The following is a 21735-nucleotide window of genomic DNA, read 5'->3' as shown; positions in this document are numbered from 1 at the left end:
GAGAATTCAGCATGTAGTCTATGCATGCGATAGAGATGGTAGCACTCACCAGCCTTCTGAGCCTGCATTATCTTCACGTAGACAGCATCAGCAGATTCAATCAGCATCTTGCTGGTCTGAATCATCTGAAAAACAACAACAACCAAAGTGAACAAGTGCATCTGCAGGTCAGATCCTCTCCGGCTTCTGACAGTTTTACATTTTTCTCTCTCCGGGTTGAAGTCACTCTTCAATACCTTGTTTATTGCCCATTTTACACGTGAGCCTCAGTAGACAATTTAAACTGCGAGGGTGGGGTGCACGGCAGCCGATTCTGTCCTTATCCCATAGCCACACATGTACTTCCAGCGGTAGTCGCTGAACAGCCAGCGGTAGTCGCTGAACAGCCAGCGGTAGTTACTCTGGCAGATTTTTTCCTCCCTACTCCAGAGGTGCTGCAACCAATGGTACAAACCCTGCTGCCACCCTAGCCGAGAGCAGCTAACTTAGCACAGACTGGGAATTGAACTTGGGATCAATATGTTCTGTCTGATTCAAATATTCACCATTGGAACCAGCTGAGCCATTGAAAGAAAGCTGATTTTAATAGATTTCCTGAACTTGAAATGTCAGGATAAATCGTATATTAGGAATATCAGCAGATTTACATCTGCTAGCTAATAGGCTTAACAATATTGATATTTTACACAATATTGAGATCCAATTTAAAGTCTCTACTGATTTTATCTTTTGCATTAGAACTCATTATTGTAGCCTGCATATTGTACCGAAAGGTTTCAAAATCATAAATCCACTTAATGGTTTTAGGATTAACCTTTGCGATGCTGGCAATTCCAGAGAATTCTAGACTGTTATTTTACATTTCAACTCACACATTTGGATAGTGAAAAAGCTCATAATACTGCAGTATTAATGCCGAGATACCCGTAACAGTTTTATTCCTATATTATTGCAACATTAATAAAATATACACTATAAAATATCTTATAAACTGCCATGGTGGGGTTTGTAATCACACTCTCGGGGTTATTTGTCCAGGCCTCTAGATTACGAGTTCAGTAACATAACCACTGCACTATCGTAACCATAGTCTAAGCTCTGATCTATTCTGGAGGTGGGAACCAATTTTTTTTTTCCATATACAGGAAACTTTGTTATATCCGGCACCGATGGGACCGAGCTGTTGCCGATCTATCAAATCTGCCGGACATACAAAGTTAATGTTGAAGCATACGGAGGTTTTCATCTCCGTATCTGACAACAAACACTGTTGCTTAGCAACAGCTTGTAAACAGTCGGCCCGTACCTTGGAAGCATTTCTGTAGCTTAGCAACAGCTTCAGAGAGACTTTCCAGAGACTGACTGTTTAAAAAAATGCTAGGAGAAGAAAAAAAACCTAACAAAACGGCTCCTGATTTCTGCCGGTAGATCGAGGTTTCCGGACATACAACCTCCGGATAAACTACCTCCGGATAAACTAAAGTTTCCTGTATTCGCTTATTGGATCTGGGTGTCATTGGCAAGGCCAGCATTTATTGCCCATCCCTAGTTGCCCTCGAGAAGGTGGTGGTGAGCCGCTTTCTTGAACTGCTGTAGTCCGTGTGGTGAAGGTACTTGACCCAGCGACGCTGAAGGATCGGCGATATATTTCTAAAGTCAGGATGGTGTGTGACTTGGAGGGGAACTTGGAGGTGGTGGTGTTCCCATGCGCCTGCTGCCCTTGTCCTTCTAGGTGGCAGAGGCTGGTGTCGGGAGCAGTGAGACCGGAGACCCACTGAGTATTTAAACTCACTTTCGCGGGCTTTCTTACCAATCTCAGACCGGCGGCAGCATTCCAGAGCCATGTCATGATTCAAAATGTGACGCGGGCAGGAGGGAGCAGCTGATTGGGTGAGTATGGCCAGGGAGTACAGCCAGGGAGTATTTATACAACTCTATAGTTTGACAGTTAAGGTTCATAGTTTATAAAGTTTAGAAGGTCTTAATTTTTTTGTGGTTATAGTTTCTAGTACTAGTAACCAAGGGCCCTTGAGTATATCATTTAATTGTAGTGTAATTGGTGGTATTGATTTGATTTAAGTTAATTTAAATTAATTGAAGGGTAAGTCATGGCAGGACAGCTCGGTGCCATGGTATGCTCCTCCTGCACTAGGTGGGAAATCAGGGACACTTCCTGTGTCTCTGACGACCATGTGTGCAGGAAGTGTATCCAACTGCAGCTACTGGCAGACCGCATTGCGGCGCTGGAGCTGCGAATGGATACATACTGGAGCATTCGCGATGCTGAGGATGTCGTGGAAAGCACGTTTAGGGAGTTGGTCACACTGCAGGTAAAGGCTGCACAGGCAGGAAGGGAATGGGTGACCGCCAGGCAGAGTAGTAGGCGCAGGCAGGAAGTGCAGGGGTCCCCTGTAGCCATCCCCCTCTCAAACGGATATACCACTTTGGATATTGTTAGGGGGGGTGGCTTATTGGGGGAAGACAGCAGCAGCCAACTTCCTGGCACCATGGGTGGTCCTGCTGCACAGGACAGGAGGAAAAAGAGTGGGAAAGCTATAGTAATAGGGGATTCTATTATAAGGGGACTAGATAGGCATTTCTGTGGCCGCAAACGAGACTCCAGGATGGTATCTTGCCTCCCTGGTGCAAGGGTCAAGGATGTCTCGGAGCGGCTGCAGAGCATTCTGGAGGGGGAGGGGGAGCAGCCAGTTGTCGTGGGGCATATAGGTACCAATGATATAGGTAAAAACCAGGACGAGGTCCTAAAAGCTGAATATAGGGAGTTAGGAGGTAAATTAAAAAATAGGAGCTCAAAGGTAGTAATCTCAGGATTGCAACTAGTGCCACGTGCTAGTCAGAGTAGAAATAGAAGGATATTGCAGCTGAATACTTGACTAGAAGAATGGTGCAAGGGGGAGGGATTCAAATTCCTGGGACATTGGAACCGGTTCTGGGGGAGGTGGGACCAGTACAAACTGGACCGTTTGCACCTGGGCAGGACCAGGACCAGGACCAATGTCCTAGGGCTGTTGGGGAGGGTTTAAACTAAAATGGCAGGGGGTTGGGAACCTGTGCAGGGAGAGAGAGGAATGGGAAACAAGGATAGAAACAAAAGACAGGAAGGAGAAAAGCAAAAGTGGCAAGCAGAGAAGTCAAGGGTTTAAATCAAACATGGTCACAGTAAATAATAGTTCGAAAAGGTCCAAGAGTGTTAGAAAAAAAGCCTGAAGGCTTTGTGTCTTAATGCGAGGAGCATTCGTAATAAGGTGGATGAATTAGCTGTGCAAATAGATGTAAATGGATATGTTATGATTGGGATTACAGAAACATGGCTCCAGGGTGACCAAGGCTGGGAACTCAACATCCAGGGGTATTCAATATTCAGGAAAGACAGGCAAAAAGGAAAAGGGGCTGGGGTAGCATTGCTGGTTAAAGAGGAGATTAACATAATAGTAAGGAAGGATATTAGCTCTGATGACGTGTAATCTGTATGGGTAGAGCTGAGCAATGCCATGGGGCAGAAAACGTTAGTGGGAGTTGTATACAGACCCCCAAACAGTAATGCCAAGGTTGGGGATGGCATTAAATGGGAAATTAGAGTCGCGTGCAATAAGGGCACAGCAGTTATCATGGGTGACTTTAATCTACATATAGATTGGGCTAACCAAATCAGTAACAATACTGTAGAGGAGGAATTCCTGGAGTGTATACAGGATGGTTTAATAGATAATGGGGAACAAAGAAATACAGACCAATCCTGTCTTCACAAAGGAGGACACAAATAACCTCCCAGAGATGTCGGGGAACATAGAGTCTAATGAGAAGGAGGAACTGAATGAAATCAGTATTTGTAGGGAAATGGTGTTAAGGAAATTGATGGGATTGAAAGCCGATAAATCCCCAGGGCCTGATAATCTACATCTTAGGGTACTTAAGGAAGTGGCCCTATAAATAGTAGATGCATTGCTGGTCATCTTCCAAAATTCTATAGATTCTGGAACAGTTCCCATGGATTGGAGGGTAGCTAATGTTACCCCACTATTCAAAAAAGGTGGGAGAGAGAAAACAGGGAATTATAGACCAGTAAGCCTGACATCGGTAGTGGGGAAAATGCTAGAGTCCATTATAAAAGATGTAATAGCAGAGCACTTGGAAAACAGTGACAGGATCGGACAAAGTCAACATGAATTTACAAAAGGTAAATCGTGCTCGACTAATCTACTGGAATTTTTTGAGGATGTAACTGGTAGAATAGATAAGGGAGAACCAGTGGATGTGGTGTTCTTGGACTTTCAGAAGGCTTTCGATAAGGTCCCGCATAAGAGATTAGCGTGTAAAGTTAAAGCACATGGGGGCAAGGTACTGACTTGGATAGAGAACTGGCTGGCAGACAGGAAGCAAAGAGTTGGAATAAACAGCAGGCAGTGACTAGTGCGTTACCGCAGGGATCAGTACTAGGACCCCAGCTATTCACAATATATATTAATGATCTAGACAAGGGAGCTAGATGTACTATCTCCAAGTTTGCAGACGACACAAAGCTGGGTGGGCATGTGTGCTGTGAGGAGGATGTCGAGAAACTCCAGGATGATTTGGACAGGTTAGGTGATTGGGCAGATGTCATATAATGTGGATAAATGCGAGGTTATCCACTTTGGTGGCAAAAACAGGAAGGCAGATTATCTGAACGGCAATAGATTGGGAGAAGGGGAAGTGCAACGAGACCTGGGTGTCCTTGTGCACCAGTCGCTGAAGGTAAGCATGCAGGTGCAGCAGGCGGTTAAGAAGGCAAATGGTACGTTGGCCTGCATAGCAAGAGGATTTGTGTACAGGAACAAGGATGTCTTGCTGCAGTTGTACAGAGCCTTGGTGAGGCCACACCTTGAGTATTGTGTGCAGTTTTGGTCGCCTTATCTGAGGAAGGATGTTCTTGCCATGGAGGGAGTACAGCAAAGATTCACCAGACTGATACCTGGGATGGCAGGAATGACATATGAAGAGAGATTGGGTCGATTAGGCTTATATTTGCTAGAGTTTAGAAGAATGAGAGGGGATCTCATTGAAACTTATAAAATTCTAACAGGACTAGACAGACTATATGCAGGATGTTCCCGATGGCAGGGGAGTCCAGAACCAGGGGTCACAGTCTAAGGATAAGGGGTAAGCCATTTAGAACAGAGATGAGGAGGAATTTCTTCACCCAGAGAGTGGTGAACCTGTGGAATTCTCTACCACAGAAGGCAGTTGAGGCCAATTCATTAAATATATTCAAGACGGAGCTAGATATATTTCTTAAGGCAAAAGGGATCAAGGGATATGGGGAGAAGGCAGGGACAGGGTACTGAGTTTGGATGATCAGCCATGATCTCATTGAATGGTGGAGCAGGCTCGAGGGGCCGAATGGCCTACTCCTGCTCCTATCTTCTTTGTTTCAATTTTTTAGGTCGCGGGTTTGGGAGCTGCTGCCGAAGAAGCCTTGGCGAGTCGCTGCAGAGCATCTTGTAGATGGTACACACTGCAGCCGCGGTACGCCGGTGGTGCAGGGAGTGAATGTTTAAGGTGGTGGACGGGGTGCCAATCAAACGGGCTGCTTTGTCCTGGATGGTGTCGAGCTTCTCGAGTGTTGTTGCAGCTGCACTCATCCAGGCAAGTGGAGAGTATTCCATCACACTCCTTAATTAGAATCGTAGAATCATAGAATCGTTACAGCACAGTAGGAGGCCATTCAGCCCATCGAGCCCGTGCCGGCTCTCTGCAAGAGCACTTTAGCTAGTCCCACTCCCCCGCCCTTTCTCTGTAGCCCTGCACTTTTTTTCCTTCAGGTACTTATCCAATTCCATTTTGAAAGCTACGACTTGTGCCTTGAAGATGGTGGAAAGCCTTTGGGGAGTCAGGAGGCGAGACACTCGTCGCAGAATACCCAGCCTCTGACCTCTTGTTGCCACAGTATTTATATGGTAACTAATTGGCTAAAAACTCTTTCTGAAGACTGTTTCTCAGTCAGTACATTGAAGTTTCACTTGGTTGTTACCAATGGCCAACCACGTCAAACTTCTGGTCAAGCTCGAGGAACAGCACCTCATCTTCCGATTAGGCACTTTACAGCCTTCTGGACTCAATATCGAGTTCAACAATTTCAGATCATAACCTCGGCCCCCCATTACATTTTTACTTATTTTTTAGCCACACCTTTGTTTTGGCCCTTTCCCCACCCCCCCTTTTTTTCTCTCCCACATGGCAGCTGTCTCCCATTCTGCCAGCGCATTTCACACCTAATCTAGAGCCGTCTTTTGTCTCCACTAATCATATCACAATCTCGTCTCATTTTGAATACCTCTTAATGTCTCTTCACTTCTCTTTTGTTCTCTCCCAGCCCGGCCTTTTAATCTATTTCATTTCCTGTGCTTTTCCAGTCTTGACAAAGGGTTTGACCCGAAACGTTGACTCTATTTTCTCTCCACCGATGTTGCCTGGCCTGCTGAGTTTTTCCAGCATTCTGTTGTTATTTCTGATCTTGTTGTTTGTGGCCTGATACCGAGAGCTCCAAGTGCCCAACATGACAGCATGCTGGTATGCCAAGGAACTTGCTCTGCTGAAGGAATTGCCTTCTTAGTGGGGGCCCGAGGGTTAAAACTTTAGCATTATATTCGTAGACCTGTGCGCATCAGAAAATCTTTACCTTGCGACATCGCTTTAACTCTGTAAACACACGATGGAGCTAGAGGGGGCAACTGAAGCAAATCCTCCTGCGCCATATGCTTTGGGTTTGACCCCACAGAAAGCAATGCCGCAAATTGCTGTCACACTTCAGGGGTTAAGGAGTCCACAGTGGCTTTATACATGCAATCAGGCAAGATGAAAACATAGCACAATCTGCATGTTACTGCGTCCCAGAGGACAAGCTATGCCCAGCTGGAGGTTTTATGTTCCATCAAAAGTTCTTAAACTGTATTTTAAAAAGTTTCATTAATTATATTTACTATGGGCTACAGAGCACACTGCAGTAGGCTGGGGACTGCAACTTAAAGCAGCAAAAAGTAATTGTATTACTTTATGCACCAACTCAGTCAAGAAAAGCCAACATAGTGTCGCACTAAGCCCCTTTAAGATAAATATGAAAAATGTTCAATCGGTCATACATCAAACTGTCAAATGTATTAAAAAAAACTGTCATTGCATGCTGCTTTCGTCTGACCTGAAACCTGGAATTTTCAAGTTTCGATCAAACTGAAAACTTCCCTTTTCAACACCAATTAGCATCAGAATGCTGTTGTGCACAGCAATTAGATTGTGTGGTCTTAAAGGGTAAGTGCATGCTAAACACAGCTGTGTCTTTAAGTGGCAGTCGACATGTGTGGTAAACCACTGTCGTTCACTGTGTTCACTATTGTTGTTGTTGTTGTTGTTGTTGTCATTCACTCTTGTTTCACTGTTATACCTGACTATGCCTCAGCTGACTCCGCCCTTGGCTACCTGGTATAAGGACAGCTGCACGGCAGCTCTCTGCCATTCGGTTGTCCACTAGAGGCATAGTCCTGATCTGTTTGTAGTTGCATTCAGTAGTTAATAAAAGCCTGTTGTTCTGAACTCTACTCGGCCTTTTATTAGAATCGATAGCGCATCAATATGCATTGTGCATTCATGTTCCCATACTTGTAAAACAACTTATTGGCTCAGATTTTGCTGTCAAAATAACAGTGAAGCAAATGGCGCTCGCGGTTATTTATGCGCAAATGGTACAGCAACTTCAAGTGAGGGGCAGGTGCGTGGTTAAACTCAAAAAATCCAAAGTTGCTGTCCGAGTTGCTCTGCTCCACCGTTCGCTTCGTGAAAACGGCATCTCGCTGCCTGCCTCTCCACTGAAACGCATTGAATGGCGCGAAGTTGCTGTATTTGCACAGTAGATACAAACTAAACTCGCCACAGAAAGTTAAATCAATCAGTTCAAGTCTAAGTACCTTTTTAACAACGTGATAAGTATTAATTACTGCCACTCTGCCACTGAAAATGAAGTATTACAAGTGTGGAGTCTCATTTTCAGGTTTTAATTGTTGAAGATTTAAAAAATGTAAAATTTTAAATTAAATTTAAAAAAAAACTTTTCCTTTGTCTCTTTTTTCTCTCTCTCTTACTCCAATCTTTCTTTCTCTCTATTTCTCGTTCTGTACCTGATTTGACATTGAATTCACCCACTCTAATTTACAGTTCAGTCCTAGCGCTGTTAATTTTACAATCCTTCAATCTGATTGGTTAAGGAGATACACAGTTGCTTGCCCTGTTCACTCGGGTCCCAGATGCCCGGTTTCACAGAATCACAGAATCACAGAAACCCCACAGTGCAGATAGAGGCCATTTCGGCCCATCGAGCCTGCACCGACACATATCCCACCCGATCCCCGTAACCCCTACACATATCCCACCCTATCCCCGTAACCCCACGTATTTAATCCCCCTAACACTAAGGGTCAATTTATCATAGCCAATCAACCTAACCTGCACATCTTTGGACTGTGGGAGGAAACCGGAGCACCCGGAGAAAACCCACGCAAACACGGGGAGAATGTGCAAACTCCACACAGACAGTCGCCCGAGGCCGGATTCGAACCCGGGTCCCTGGCGCTGTGAGGCAACAGTGCTAACCACTATGCCACCGTGCTGCCCTCGCTGCGACGTTATCAGCTCGCACTTTCAGCAACTTGCCACGCAAAAAATGTAAAATCCTAAACATGGAAGGACAAGTCTAATGGCAGACGTCATAGGTGCCCTGCTACAGCAAATTACGGCCCATTCTCCTGCTAACTATGAGCAACACCATGGGTAATCTGCTAGTAATCTTAAAAACAATTAAATGACGCCTGTAAAATTTATTGAGAAAGGATTTTGACTGTTTACCAGAGTGAAGTGCAAAACCTTTTTCAGAAAATAATGCATCACAGTACACCATTTCCCAATAATGACTGTACCCACACCTACAGACTTGAGGAAAATATGTTGTAATTAAAATTAATTAGCAAATATAAATGAGAAATTAGCACAGTTCTTTAATAACCCATTCCTAACGGTACGACAGTTATACAAGTGGCATAAAGACCGAACGTAAATTTTCTTACTGAGTTCTAAGGCATTTTCGAATTAGCTGCACAAGTTGGATCAAAGTAGCTGCAATGATTAATAAGTCAGTCTTAATAGGATAATGATTATATGCTTTAATAAGTGAAGACCCATAAATCTCACCGCCAAGATACTTCAGGCAAATGGGAAAAAGTTGGTGGCCTTGCGGGTTCTGCAAGCTCCTGAACTTTGCGGGGAAACGACTCGTCACACATGGAGCAACACAACAACAACTTGCATTTATATAGCGCCATCAACTTAGTAAAATGCCCCAAGGTGCTTCACAGGAGCAATTGGCAAAATTTGACACCGATCCACAAAAGGAGATATTAGAACAGATGACCAGAAGCTTGGTCAAAGAGGTAGGTTTTAAGGAGCGTCTTAAAAGAGAGAGAGAGGTTTACACCGATTTAGTTGCTGTTTTTTAGGTTGGCGGTTGGAATGAGCAGCAGCCGCTGCTGGCAAAATGGTGAATGGTACCAGGGCCGCCACAAATCACACAGCTGCGACATTTGTATGGGGTACAGGCCTCGGCCCTGCAGTGCCAACAAAAAATATACAACTGCAGTCACTGGTACCAAGATTACACTGAGATATACAAAGCAGGAGTTCCAGATTGTTTGAAACCTGAATTCTTTTTGTAAATTTAAAATTGCTGCTCTACTTCTTTTATTTGGAAGCTCAGTGATTTGACTAAAAGACTCGTGTGCTTGGATTTGGTGGCCAAGCATAGCCAGTGCCCAGTACTGATGGCCTGGAAAAGAGGCACAACCATGATATGGTCTCGCGGGACAGCATCACGTGTGCCCTCCCAACTGCCCCCTCAGATGCCCACACGTATTGGCAGTAAACAGCTAGGGCCTGGCTGTTCTTGCAACAATGCAACCTGCAGCAGGTCCTTCTCAGGATTCCGCTGCCCAGAGATGAGAGCCACCTCAGTTTGTAAAGGCTTCTGGAGAAACACAGCATGTTGTGAGAGGACTGAGGGCAGGTTGTTATAGACTTGGCTTGTATTCCCTCGAGTTTAGAAGGTTGAGGTGTGATCTAATCAAGGTATGTAAAATGATTAAGGGATTCGATAGGGTAGATACAGAGAAACCAGCTTCTCTGCTGTGGGAATCCCGAACAAGAGGGCATTAAAATTAGAGCTTGGACATTGAGGATTGAAATCAGGAAGCACATTTTCCACACAAAGGGTAATGGAAATCTGGGACTTGCTCCCTCAAAAGGCTGTGGATACTGGGTCAATTGAAATTTTCAAGACAAACGTGAATAGATTATTAGGTAAGACTACCAGGGTCAAGGATGTCACTGAGCGGCTGCAGGGCATTCTGGAGGGGGAGGGCGAACAGCCAGAGGTCGTGGTCCACATTGGTACCAACGACATAGGTAAAAAGAGGGATGAGGTCCTGCAGCAAGAATTTAGGGAGCTAGGTAGAAGATTAAAGAGCAGGACCTCAAAGGTTGTAATCTCTGGATTACTCCCGGTGCCACGTGCTAGTGAGTATAGGAATAGGAAGATAGAACAGATGAATGCGTGGCTAAAGGGATGGTGCAGGAGGGAGGGCTTTAGTTTCCTGGATCACTGGGTCTGCTTCTGGGAAAGGTGGGACTTGTACAAGTCGGACGGTTTACACCTGAACCAGAGGGGGACCAATATCCTTGCGGGGAGGTTTGCTAGCACTGTTGGGGGGGGTTTAAACTAACTTGGCAGGGGGATGGGATACAGAGTGGAGCTATAGTAGGGGGTGATTTACAGCCAAATACAGAGGAAAAAACAAGTCAGCTGGGAAGGCAGAGCAAATATGTGAAGGCAAAAGGGAATATGGCAAGGCTGGAAGGCATTTATTTTAATGCAAGGAGTCTTGCAAATAAGGTGGATGAACTGAAGTTGTTGTTGAACACATGGGAGTACGATATTGTTGCTATCACGGAGACATGGTTGAGGGAGGGTCAGGACTGGCAGCTCAATATTCCGGGGTATAGAATCTTCAGGCGAGACAGAGGGGGATGTAAAAGGGGAGGGGGTGTTGCAATATTAATTAAGGAGTCAATTACTGCTGTAAGGAGGGATGATATATTAGCGGGTTCCTCTAATGAGGCCATATGGGTAGAACTTAAAAACAAAAAGGGGGCAAGCACTTTGCTGGGAGTGTACTATAGGCCCCCAAACAGTCAGGGGGAGATAGAGGAACAGATATGTAGGCAAATCTCAGAGAAGTGTAGAAATAATAGGGTAATAATAGTGGGGGATTTCAACTTCCCCAATATTAATTGGGATAGTCAGAGTGTGAAAGGCTTAGAGGGTGCAGAATTCTTAAAGTGCATCCAGGAGAGCTTTTTGAGCCAACATGTAGAAAGTCCTACAAGATAGGGGGTGGTACTGGACATAATTCTAGGGAATGTAGCCGGGCAAGTGGTGGAAGTGTCAGTAGGAGAGCATTTTGGCAACAATGACCATAATTCGGTGAGATTTAAGGTGGCCATGGAAAAAGACAAAGACGGCCCGGAAATAAGGGTTCTAAATTGGGGGAAGGCCGATTTTAATATGATAAGGCAGGATCTGGCCAAAGTGGACTGGGAGCAGCTACTTATAGGAAAATCCACATCAAAGCAGTGGGAGACTTTCAGAAGGGAAATAGAGAGAGTACAACGCCAACATGTTCCCGTAAAGGTCAAGGGTGGGACCAACAAGCAAAGGGAACCTTGGATGACAAGGGATATACAAAAATGCATTAGGAAAAAAAGGGGGGCTTTTGGCAGTTACAAAAGACTAAAGACGGAGGAAGCCCTAGAGGAGTATAAAAAGTGCAGGGGCAGACTTAAAAAAGAAATTAGGAGAGCGAGGAGGGGCCATGAAATAACACTGGCGAGCAAAATAAAGGAAAATCCTAAGATGTTTTATAAGTATATTAAGGGCAAGAGGATAACCAGGGAAAGGGTAGGGCCCATTAGGGACCAAAGTGGCAATGTGTGTGTAGAGCCAGATGATGTAGGCGGGGTTTTAAATGAATTTTTTGCATCTGTGTTCACTATGGAGAAAGACGATGTAGACATAGAAATCGGGCAAGGGGACTGTGATATACTTGAACATATTAGCATCGAGAGGGAGGAGGTACTAGTGGTTTTAGCAGGCCAAAAAGTGGATAAATCCCCAGGCCCGGATGAGATGTATCCCAGGCTGCTGTGTGAGGCAAAGGAGGAGATTGCAGGGGCTCCGACACAAATTTTCAGAACCTCTCTGGCCACAGGGGATGTACCAGAGGACTGGAGAACAGCTAACGTAGTACCATTATTCAAGAAGGGTAGCAGGGATAAACCAGGGAATTACAGGCCAGTGAGCCTAACATCTGTGGTAGGGAAATTATTGGAAAAAATTCTGAGGGACAAAATTAGTCTCCACTTGGAGAGGCAAGGATTAATCGGGGATAGTCAGCATGGCTTTGTCAAGGGTAAATCATGTCTGACCAATCTGATTGAATTTTTAGAGGGGGTGACTAGGTGTGTGGATGAGGGAAATGCTGTGGATGTGGTATACATGGACTTCAGTAAGGCTTTTGACAAAGTCCCGCATAGGAGACTGGTCAAGAAGGTAAGAGCCCATGGGATCCAGGGTGCCTTGGATCCTAAACTGGCTGAGTGGCAGGAGGCAGAGGGTGATGGTCGAAGGTTGCTTTTGTGACTGGAAGCCTGTGTCCAGTGGGGTACCTCAGGGATCGGTGCTGGGTCCCTTGCCGTTTGTGATCGACATAAATGATTTGGATGAGAATGTGAAAGGTATGATCAGTAAGTTCGCAGTTGACACGAAAATTGGTGGGGTGGTAAATTGCGAGGAGGAAAGCCTCAGGCTACAGGACGATATAAACGGGTTGGTCAGATGGGCGGAAAAGTGGCAATTGGAATTTAACCCTGAAAAGTGCGAGGTGATGCATTTTGGACGGACAAATAAGGCAAGGGAATACACAATGAGTGGTAGGACCCTAGGAAGTACAGAGGGTCAGAGGGACCTTGGTGTACATGTACATAGATCCCTGAAGGCAGCGGAACAGGTAGATAAGGTGGTTAAAAAGGCATATGGGATACTTGCCTTCATTAGCCGAGGCATAGAATATAAGAGCAAGGAGGTTATGATGGAGCTGTACAAAACGCTGGTAAGGCCACAGCTGGAGTACTGTGTGCAGTTCTGGTTGCCTCACTATAGGAAGGATGTGATTGCTTTGGAGAGGGTGCAGAGAAGATTCACCAGGATGTTACCTGGGATGGAGCGCCTCAGCTATGAAGAAAGACTAAACAGGCTGGGGTTGTTTTCCTTGGAGCAAAGAAGGCGGAGGGGGGACCTGATTGAGGTGTACAAAATGATGAGGGGCATAGATAGGGTAGATAAAGAGGAACTTTTCCCCTTAGTAGGGGGGTCAATAACAAGGGGGCATAGATTCAAGGTAAGGGGCAGGAGGTTTAGAGGGGATTTGAGGAGGAACTTTTTCACCCAGAGGGTGGTTGGAGTCTGGAACTCACTGCCTGAAAGGGTGGTAGAGGCAGGAACCCTCAACATTCAAGAAGCATTTGGATGAGCACTTGAAATGCCATTGCATACAAGGCTATGGACCAAATGCCGGAAAATGGGATTAGATTGGACAGGGCTTGATGGACGGCGCAGACACGATGGGCCGAAGGGCCTCTTTCTGTGCTGTATAACTCTATGACTCTATGACTATCAAGGGATATGGAACAAAGGCAGGCAAATGGAGTTGAAGTACAGATTATCCATGATTGAACTGAATGGCGGAACAGACTTGAGGGCTGAATAGCCTACTCCTGTTCCTATGTGCAATCTCTTTGCTTAAGTTACATCTATAAAATGGGGACCTAGCAGAATTCAAAAGGTGCAGTTGCCTTGTGCTGCCCGTGTAACAGTGTGTCAAACTGGTATTCCCATGGTATCTCATGTCTAAAAGCAGCACAATAACAGACCAATTGTTAATCATGCGAGTGGCTCAAGCGACACCTGCTTGTGTCAATTTCACTTTTCCCTAAATGATGCCCAAGTTTCGAAAAATAGTTTAAAACCGTAAGAAATGAAATAAAATATTGGAGTAATGGGGAAAGAGCAGAAATATAACAAAGCACACTTTAATATAAATTTTTCTTGTTTTAAAGGCCATAAATGAACATTTTTTGTTTACCAATATGGCACAGTGTAAATGGTGCAGGAAGGTAAATGTTGCAGAACTGCTCATTCTTGAACAAAATACTTTAATGAGGCACATTGTGCACGGTGCTGTTGACACCATGCAGACTTGCAGCACCTTTAGGAATATAATAATAGTTGTAGTGATTTTTGTTGAATCACTAAAAGAAAGACAGACTTGCATTTATATAGCGCCTTACATGACCACTGGACGTCTCAAAGCACTTTACAGCCAATGAAGTACTCTTGAAATGGAGTCACTGTTGTAATGTAGACAGGTTTCCTGATATGATGGGATGTATGAGGCAGGAATTTAACTCAGGAGTCGGGTTGGAGGCGGGACTACAACTTTCGGGGTTGTAGTCCCGCCTCCATCGAGATGCGGCCAATCCACGCGATTTTAACTTGATTGACCGTGTTGAGCCCGCCCAGCAGGCTCACCAGGCCAATTAAGGGCCACCCAGCAACAGGTGACATTACAAACTGAAATTTCATCTGTCAAGAGGTTTTGACAGATGAAATATCAGTGTTTCACAGCTGTTTGAAGCTGTCAAACACTGACAGTCTTACTTCTAACCGGAGTCCTTCTCCACAGACTCAGTTAGAAATCTCTCCTGCACAGAAAGCTGCAAGCTGTCACTTTTGACAGTTCGCAGCCATTCTGCTTTCTGTGCCGATGAGATGAGGGACTCCCGGAACCTAAAGGAAGGAAAGCTGAAAAGGTATGTCGAACTTATTTAATCACTTTAGACACACCAAACACACGTACCTTTGCACTCATGCACACATCACTCACCTGAACACAGACATCTCAACCCCTCCAAGTCCATCAACCCGACGGCCCGCCTCCTCTAACTTGGCGTGGTTTGGAGCCGTCGGGAATCCTACACTTCAACATCAAAAATAGGGATTAGGCTAAAAACTGCCTGTTAACCACCTGTTAACAGGCAGTTAATTGGCACTAATCCCTTCCCGCCTCAGGTAGGCGGGTCCCAGTGCGGGGCGGGTACCCACCTCCTTTGAAACTGGCATGGAGGCGGGTTTGGGTGCGGGAAGGGGTCGGGACCCCTGATTTCGGGATTTTAACCCCCCGCACGCCTCCAATCCCGACTCCACGGCACAATGAAAATCCTGCCCATGGTCTCTGCAAAGCAGTTTCTCACTTTCCTCCCTCGAGCCTCCTCAACAGCTAGCTGAGGCCCAACGATTGCGAACCCCTCTCCTAAGTGCAGCACACAGAGGGGCCCAGGCTTATAACGAGACATCCTACTCTCATTAACTAAAACTCTCAGTAACCACTCACCTTTGTCACATTACTGCAACATCTCAGTCGCCTACATTTGTTGAGTATTAAATCACGAATCAGCTATCACCACCAAGGCCCAGCCCTATTCGGTATTAAAATGTTGGCCTGGGAGAAGCATAAGCAGACATGCCGAATATCTGCAACCAATTTGCAGAATGTAGCTGCTTAATTGATTTAGATTTTCCCAGCTGCACGTCACAGTTCCTCTCAGGAATTGCCATCCCTAACAAAAACAAACTAAATATACTGAGCGTACAATTGGCAGCTGATGTTTATTTTATAAAGAGAAATGAAAATAACTTGAAGGAAGTGACTCATGACAGGTCATTTCAGAGGTGGCCCCAATAGGTCAACTGCACATCCGGCATTTGTTTTGGTTTCGGGCCAGAATTCAGATCTCTCTGTACCAAAGCACTGCAAATACGGAAAGGCCGCAGAACATCTAGACAACTTTGCCATTCGTGTACCTGTGTGTGTGTCTTTCTCTCTCTTGTTCTTATTTCCCTTTCTATTCTCCATCTCAATTTGCTCCCGTCTGCTGAGAGATGATTCGTGCTGTGGGATTGATCCCAAGTCCAACAGGCCTCTAATGCCTCACCCAAGTTGCAGTCTTCATTTGTGAGACCAGACGGTTGAGTGTCAACAGATTAGGGTAGCATCATGGATGGGCAAAATCCCATCCATACCTGCAGACATCACAGCACCAGTTAATGGATAGCAAGAAATTTGGCTGATTGTCCTTCGTTTAGGAGGCTTGAGCCTAATCCTAGTATCTCCACTGGAGGGGTGTGTCTTGTTTTAATTTGATGGCAGTTGTTTTGCTCTCTCTCACACACAGGGCTAAAAATTGGATAAGGCCCAAAAACAGGCGCCCGCGCCCAAAGTGGTGCAGGCAACATGCAAAATTCATGCTGCCCGCTGATAATGATTGCGGCACTAATCACAGCGCTAAACGCGCTGCTGATTGGCTTAGCGCTGAACAGGGGTGCCAATGTCGGGTGCAGTCTACTGGCCAATAAAGTTTGGCCGAGGCTCTCTCCACTACTTAAAGGGGAGGTGCATTGTTGCAGAAGCACCTCATTGTCATTGTGAAAAGAGCTATGGCCAAAAAGCCAAGGGAAAGGGCAAAGAGATTTTTGGATGCGGCACTGGAGGCCTTGGTCCTGGGGGTACAAAGATGCCATGAGATCCTCTACCCGCAAGGGGGCAGGAGGCCTTCAAGGCTGAACACCAGTAGGCTTTGGAAGGACATCGCTCAAGCCATCACTGCAATGAGAGTTGTCCCCAGGACCCGAATATAGTACCGCAAAAAGTTTAATGATCTCACACGAGTGGTCAAGGTGAGTGAATGCATTTTCAAATGCCATATCCCACCATCTGCACCACTAGCCTCACACACTGCTCAATGCACCATACCCCCACTCACCTACCAACAATCTCTAGCAATCACCACTCATACCTCACAATCATAGCTTCACTTCACCCTCACACACTTACCACTGCTGCAAGACTCGCACCTTGTACACACTGCCAGCTATTCAACCATGGCAGGCACATCACCCAAACACATTGCACCACACTCCCTGACACACTTCCATTTTTCTTGCAGGCAAAGGTGACACACAACCACCAGTAGCACCAGCAGACGGGTGCAGGGGAAGCCAGGCTTCAGAACCTCATGGAGCTGGAGGAAGCAGTTCTCGAAATGATTGGAGGGGCAGTCACAGAGTCCGTGGTGAGCGGGGAAGTTAAAAGCATTGCTGATATGACGGTATGCTCATAGCTAATCCTTCTTCTCACATCCCACTTCCCCCCTCATCCCACAATTTCTTCTCACATACAAGCAAGCTGCTGATGGTGTGTTTTGCTTTCATTTATCCTCTTGCTGTTTGTATGCAAATTACCTGCCCCATCAGCATACATAACAATATTGACTATTTTTCAAATATAATTCATCGGTTGTGAAGCACTGTGACACCCCGAGGATGTGAGAGACCCTGTATAAAAGCATGTCTTTCTTTCCTTCTCTCCTTTTATACATTAGCCCAAGTCTTTTGTGGGTTCATATCTTTTTGAACGCGGTTAACATTTGTTGCTTGCCACATAGGTTAGTATTAGCAAATTTTGTAGCCTTACAGAATGTGTTCTCCTCTAAGACAATTGTAAAGAATTTGAACAAGAGGAGCCAGGAAGGAGCCCTGTTTTTTTCTGGGTCTCTATGCAATATTCAAAAATGACTTGAAAGGGAGCAGCTTGAGTAATATTTCTGAAATTACCTTTCATGATTCACTTCCTTGTAGTTATTTTTTCCTTGTAGCTATTTTCATTCTCTTTATGAAATGTGCAACCAGCTTCCAAGTGTATGTTCAGTCTATTTAGTTTGTCCTCATTAGGAATGACAACTCCTTAGAAGGACTGTGATTGCGTGGCACTCTCCTGCGCCGTGCCAACTTAGCCCATATGCCTCATCACATTTTGCTTCCAGTTGCCTTGCATATATCATTCTAGCTGGCTAATTTGCCATGCGCTCCAACCAAGTTTCGTATATGGAGCTGATCAAATGTCCTCTGAAAATCCAAGTACGTTAAGCCTGCTGGTGAGCTCTCATCCACCACTTCAGCTACCTGTCCAAAGAATTCCAATAGATTAGTGAGGCATGACCTAAGCTAAATCTATGCAGACTGTGCCTTATTGCCTATGCGCTCTCAAGATGAGCAGTGATAACACAACACTCTTGAGCTTTTTCATCATTACAAATGTTAGGCTAGCTGGTCTCTAATTTCCAGATTCACACCTCACTCATTTTTTGAATATCAAGATAATAATTGCTGTCCTTCAGCTCCTCTGCATATGGAACTCCCAACATTACTAATCAGAGCCTTACCTATTCCTCCCTCTTGTCCTTAAGGACTCCAGGATATAATTAATCAATCAATTATCCCAGGTGCCCAGTGCACAATTTGATTCCTTGTATTTATTATATCACAAGTGCCTTTCTTCCTTAGATCACTCATGTCTTTGTTTCTTATGTTTGCTACTTCCAGTTTTGATTACTTTAGTGCTCCTATGACAGGCCTCCCATAAACTTCACCTGATCTAAAACTCTGCTGGCTTCAATCCATCCTGCACCAAGTCCCACTCACCCATTCCTTGCTGACATACATTGGCTCCCGGTCTCCCAATGCCTCAAAATTAAAATTCCTATTCTTGTGTTTAAATATATCCATAGACTTGCATGTCCCCATCTTTGTAACCTCCGCCAGCCCCATGACACTCCGCCCCCTTCACCACCTGTTCCTTTAAGTCCAGCCTTGTGCGTATCTCTCTTCTTTGCTGCACAATTGGCGATGATACCTTCAGCTGTCCAGGTCACACAATCTGGAATTCCCTCCCTAAGCACCCGGTAATAAATTCAGGTCTGCCACAGATACCTTCTCCGGAGCAATGGAGTCAGTCACTCCCTTAAGTGGATCCCATGCCCTTTACGGGCTCTGAGTGCCTAAGATCTACCTATACGATAGCGCAACCCAGGGCTGATCTCAATCTTCTCCAATCTTTTCAAAGGTGGACTGAAAAATCACCTGGTAAAACAAGGCCAGATATGAATCTTTAAGTTGCTTTATTTAACAAGTGAACATGCAAAAGAATTTAACTTATCAATTAATTCCAAACATATATTCATGTAATAATATAGAATATGCTTCCCGACATCAGTGGGTTCTCTTGCTTGTCTTACCACTAACTATGGCCCTGCTTTCTCCTTCTGAGCCTGGCCAAAGCTTCACTTTGCAGCTTTCTGGTTGAAAACCTGACAGGGCCATAAAAATACAGCCTATGTTCACAAGCAGCAGGGAAGGCCTGCCAATTGCCTGGGACCTTCTTACACAACAGATGTGGGGTGTTACCCATAAAAAAAGCCAGGCCAATGAATTACTTTTCTCCAAAGATTGTAAATTATAAGTAACATTTTAATCACCTATAAATCTCAATGTTTTGTTTTTCAACATTTAACTAACTCTTTTCCCAAAGAGCCGACTGAGACAGCCTCAATATGGAATGTCAAAATATTGTCCAGTGGCCAAGGAACACATTGACTCAAAGACTCGAAGTGTGAAGAGGACGCCTAAAAGCTGGGGAAACATGCATGAAGTTAATATCAATCCACCCATAACTCGAAATTTCTAAAATGTTGAAACTATTTCGATAAACTGACCATCTTTTAAGCCACACTAAATTGCCTTGAATGCCACTTAAAAAAAATTGAAATAACCTCAAACAACTGCACGTGTACCAATGAGACAAACATCTTGATGCCTAGTCTGGCTGTGAAGAAATCAATTTGAAAATACTGGGGCGCCTTATGCAGCAGTTATAGTACACGACCAGTCCGAGACCAGTAGCTGTACCATGTGATCTATAGCCAGCAGCATCTTTAGTCAGCTACTCACCGACTTAGCCAGCTGAACCATTGGCGGAGTCCCTATTTTATTGAAGTAATACAGCAGGAAACCAAATGCCATTTTTGATCTGAATAAAGTCTTTAGAAATCAGCTTGAATTGTTCCAGCAACTGCATTGTGAAAGTTGAAGCTGAATAAAATCTCAGTGACAAACTCCCAGGGCTCGAATTTCATTGGGCCGTTGAGGCGGGATTGGAGGCATGTGGGGGGTTAAAATTGCAAAAACTGGCGGGTGGGCCCAACCCCCAACCCCGCCTCCAAGCAATTTTCATTAAATTGTGTCTTCTGGTCCCGTATCCGTCCCGCCTCCAAGAGGCGGGATAGGCCGTTAAGGCCCTTAACAGGCACTAAATTGCCTCTATGCTGCCATTTTGATAGGCCTTTGTGATTTTAACCCTTTTCCCACGTGAAGCACGCCTGTTCTGGAACACGACGGTGAAACCTGGCGGTAGCACAATTGGATTGCTGACTATCAGCTGCAGGTCAACCATTAAAGAGGAGATTTGATCAGCCATCATTTGCAGGTGGCCGGACTTTATTGTCTCAGGTCTGGGGGAACTTTTAGAAGGCATAACCACAGCTGTGGAAGTTTGGAGCCTGACACCCATCTCCAGTGTTACCTCCTGGGAAACCCCTCTCGCCACCTTGACTGAGCGCTTCCTCAACTGAGGCATCTACCAGAAGCATGGGAGCCATTTATTTCCTTCCGTTCTGGACATCAGATGAGGACGAAGACCAGCCGCGGCACCAGCAGAACCATGAACAACTGCAGCACCAACAGCAGCAGCACCAACAGGAGTGCCAAGCTGCTGCTCACCCACCTGAAGCTGCACAGCCAGAAGGGGCCAGCACATGGAAGCCTGTCGGCGCAGGAGATACCCCCCAAACAGGGTCTACAGACACAGGGTCAGCTACCTCAAGTGGGCTGACAAGTGGCAAGTAACATTCGCACCACACAAGTGCCAGGCAATGACTATCTCCAACAAGCGAGACTCTAACCATCTCCCCTTGACATTCAATGGCATTACCATCGCTGAATCCCCCACTATCAACATCCTGGGGAGTTACCATTGATCAGAAACTGAACTGGACCAGCCATATAAATACTGTGGCTACAAGAGCAGGCCAGAGGCTGGGAATTCTGCGGCGAGTGTCTCACCTCCTGACTCCCCAAGGCCTTTCCACCATCTACAAGGCACAAGTCAGGAGTGTGATGGAATACTCTCCACTTGCCTGGATGAGTGCAGCTCCAACAACACTCAAGAAGCTCGACACCATTCAGGATAAAGCAGCCCGCTTGATTGGCACTCCATCCACCACCTTCAACATTCACTCCCTCCACCACCGGCGCACTGTGGCTGCAGTGTGTACCATCTACAAGATGCACTGCAGCAACTCGCCAAAGCTCCTTCAACAGCACCTTCCAAACCCGCGACCTCTACCACTTAGAAGGACAAGGGCAGCAGATGCATGGGAACATCACCGCCTACAAGTTCCCCTCCAAGCCACACACCATCCTGACTTGGACCTGTATCGCCGTTCCTTCACGGTCGCTGGGCCAAAATCCTGGAACTCCCTTCCTAACAGCATTGCGGGTGTACCTACACCATATGGACTGCAGCGGTTCAAGGCGGCGGCTCACCACCATCTTCTCAAGGGCAATTAGGGATG

General features: G+C 45.6%; 1 protein-coding gene across 3 annotated transcripts in view; it reads right to left on the bottom strand.

Moving 5' to 3' along the window:
- LOC147101209 (inactive phospholipase C-like protein 2) overlaps positions 1-21735 on the bottom strand; it is a 221781-nt gene that overhangs the window by 52282 nt on the left and 147764 nt on the right. For all 3 annotated transcript variants that reach the window (XM_085966460.1, XM_085966461.1, XM_085966462.1), the window contains one exon: positions 50-125. In XM_085966460.1, the coding sequence (XP_085822586.1) occupies positions 50-125 (76 nt within the window). The remainder of the gene's footprint in view (positions 1-49; positions 126-21735) is intronic.

The sequence above is a fragment of the Somniosus microcephalus genome, chromosome 24 (assembly GCF_052327205.1).
Source record: "Somniosus microcephalus isolate GS21.2 chromosome 24, FLI_Smic_1.0, whole genome shotgun sequence".
Classification (NCBI taxonomy): domain Eukaryota; kingdom Metazoa; phylum Chordata; class Chondrichthyes; order Squaliformes; family Somniosidae; genus Somniosus; species Somniosus microcephalus.
The sequence above is the reverse complement of the archived record's forward strand: the minus strand, read 5'-3'. Positions and strand labels throughout refer to the sequence as shown.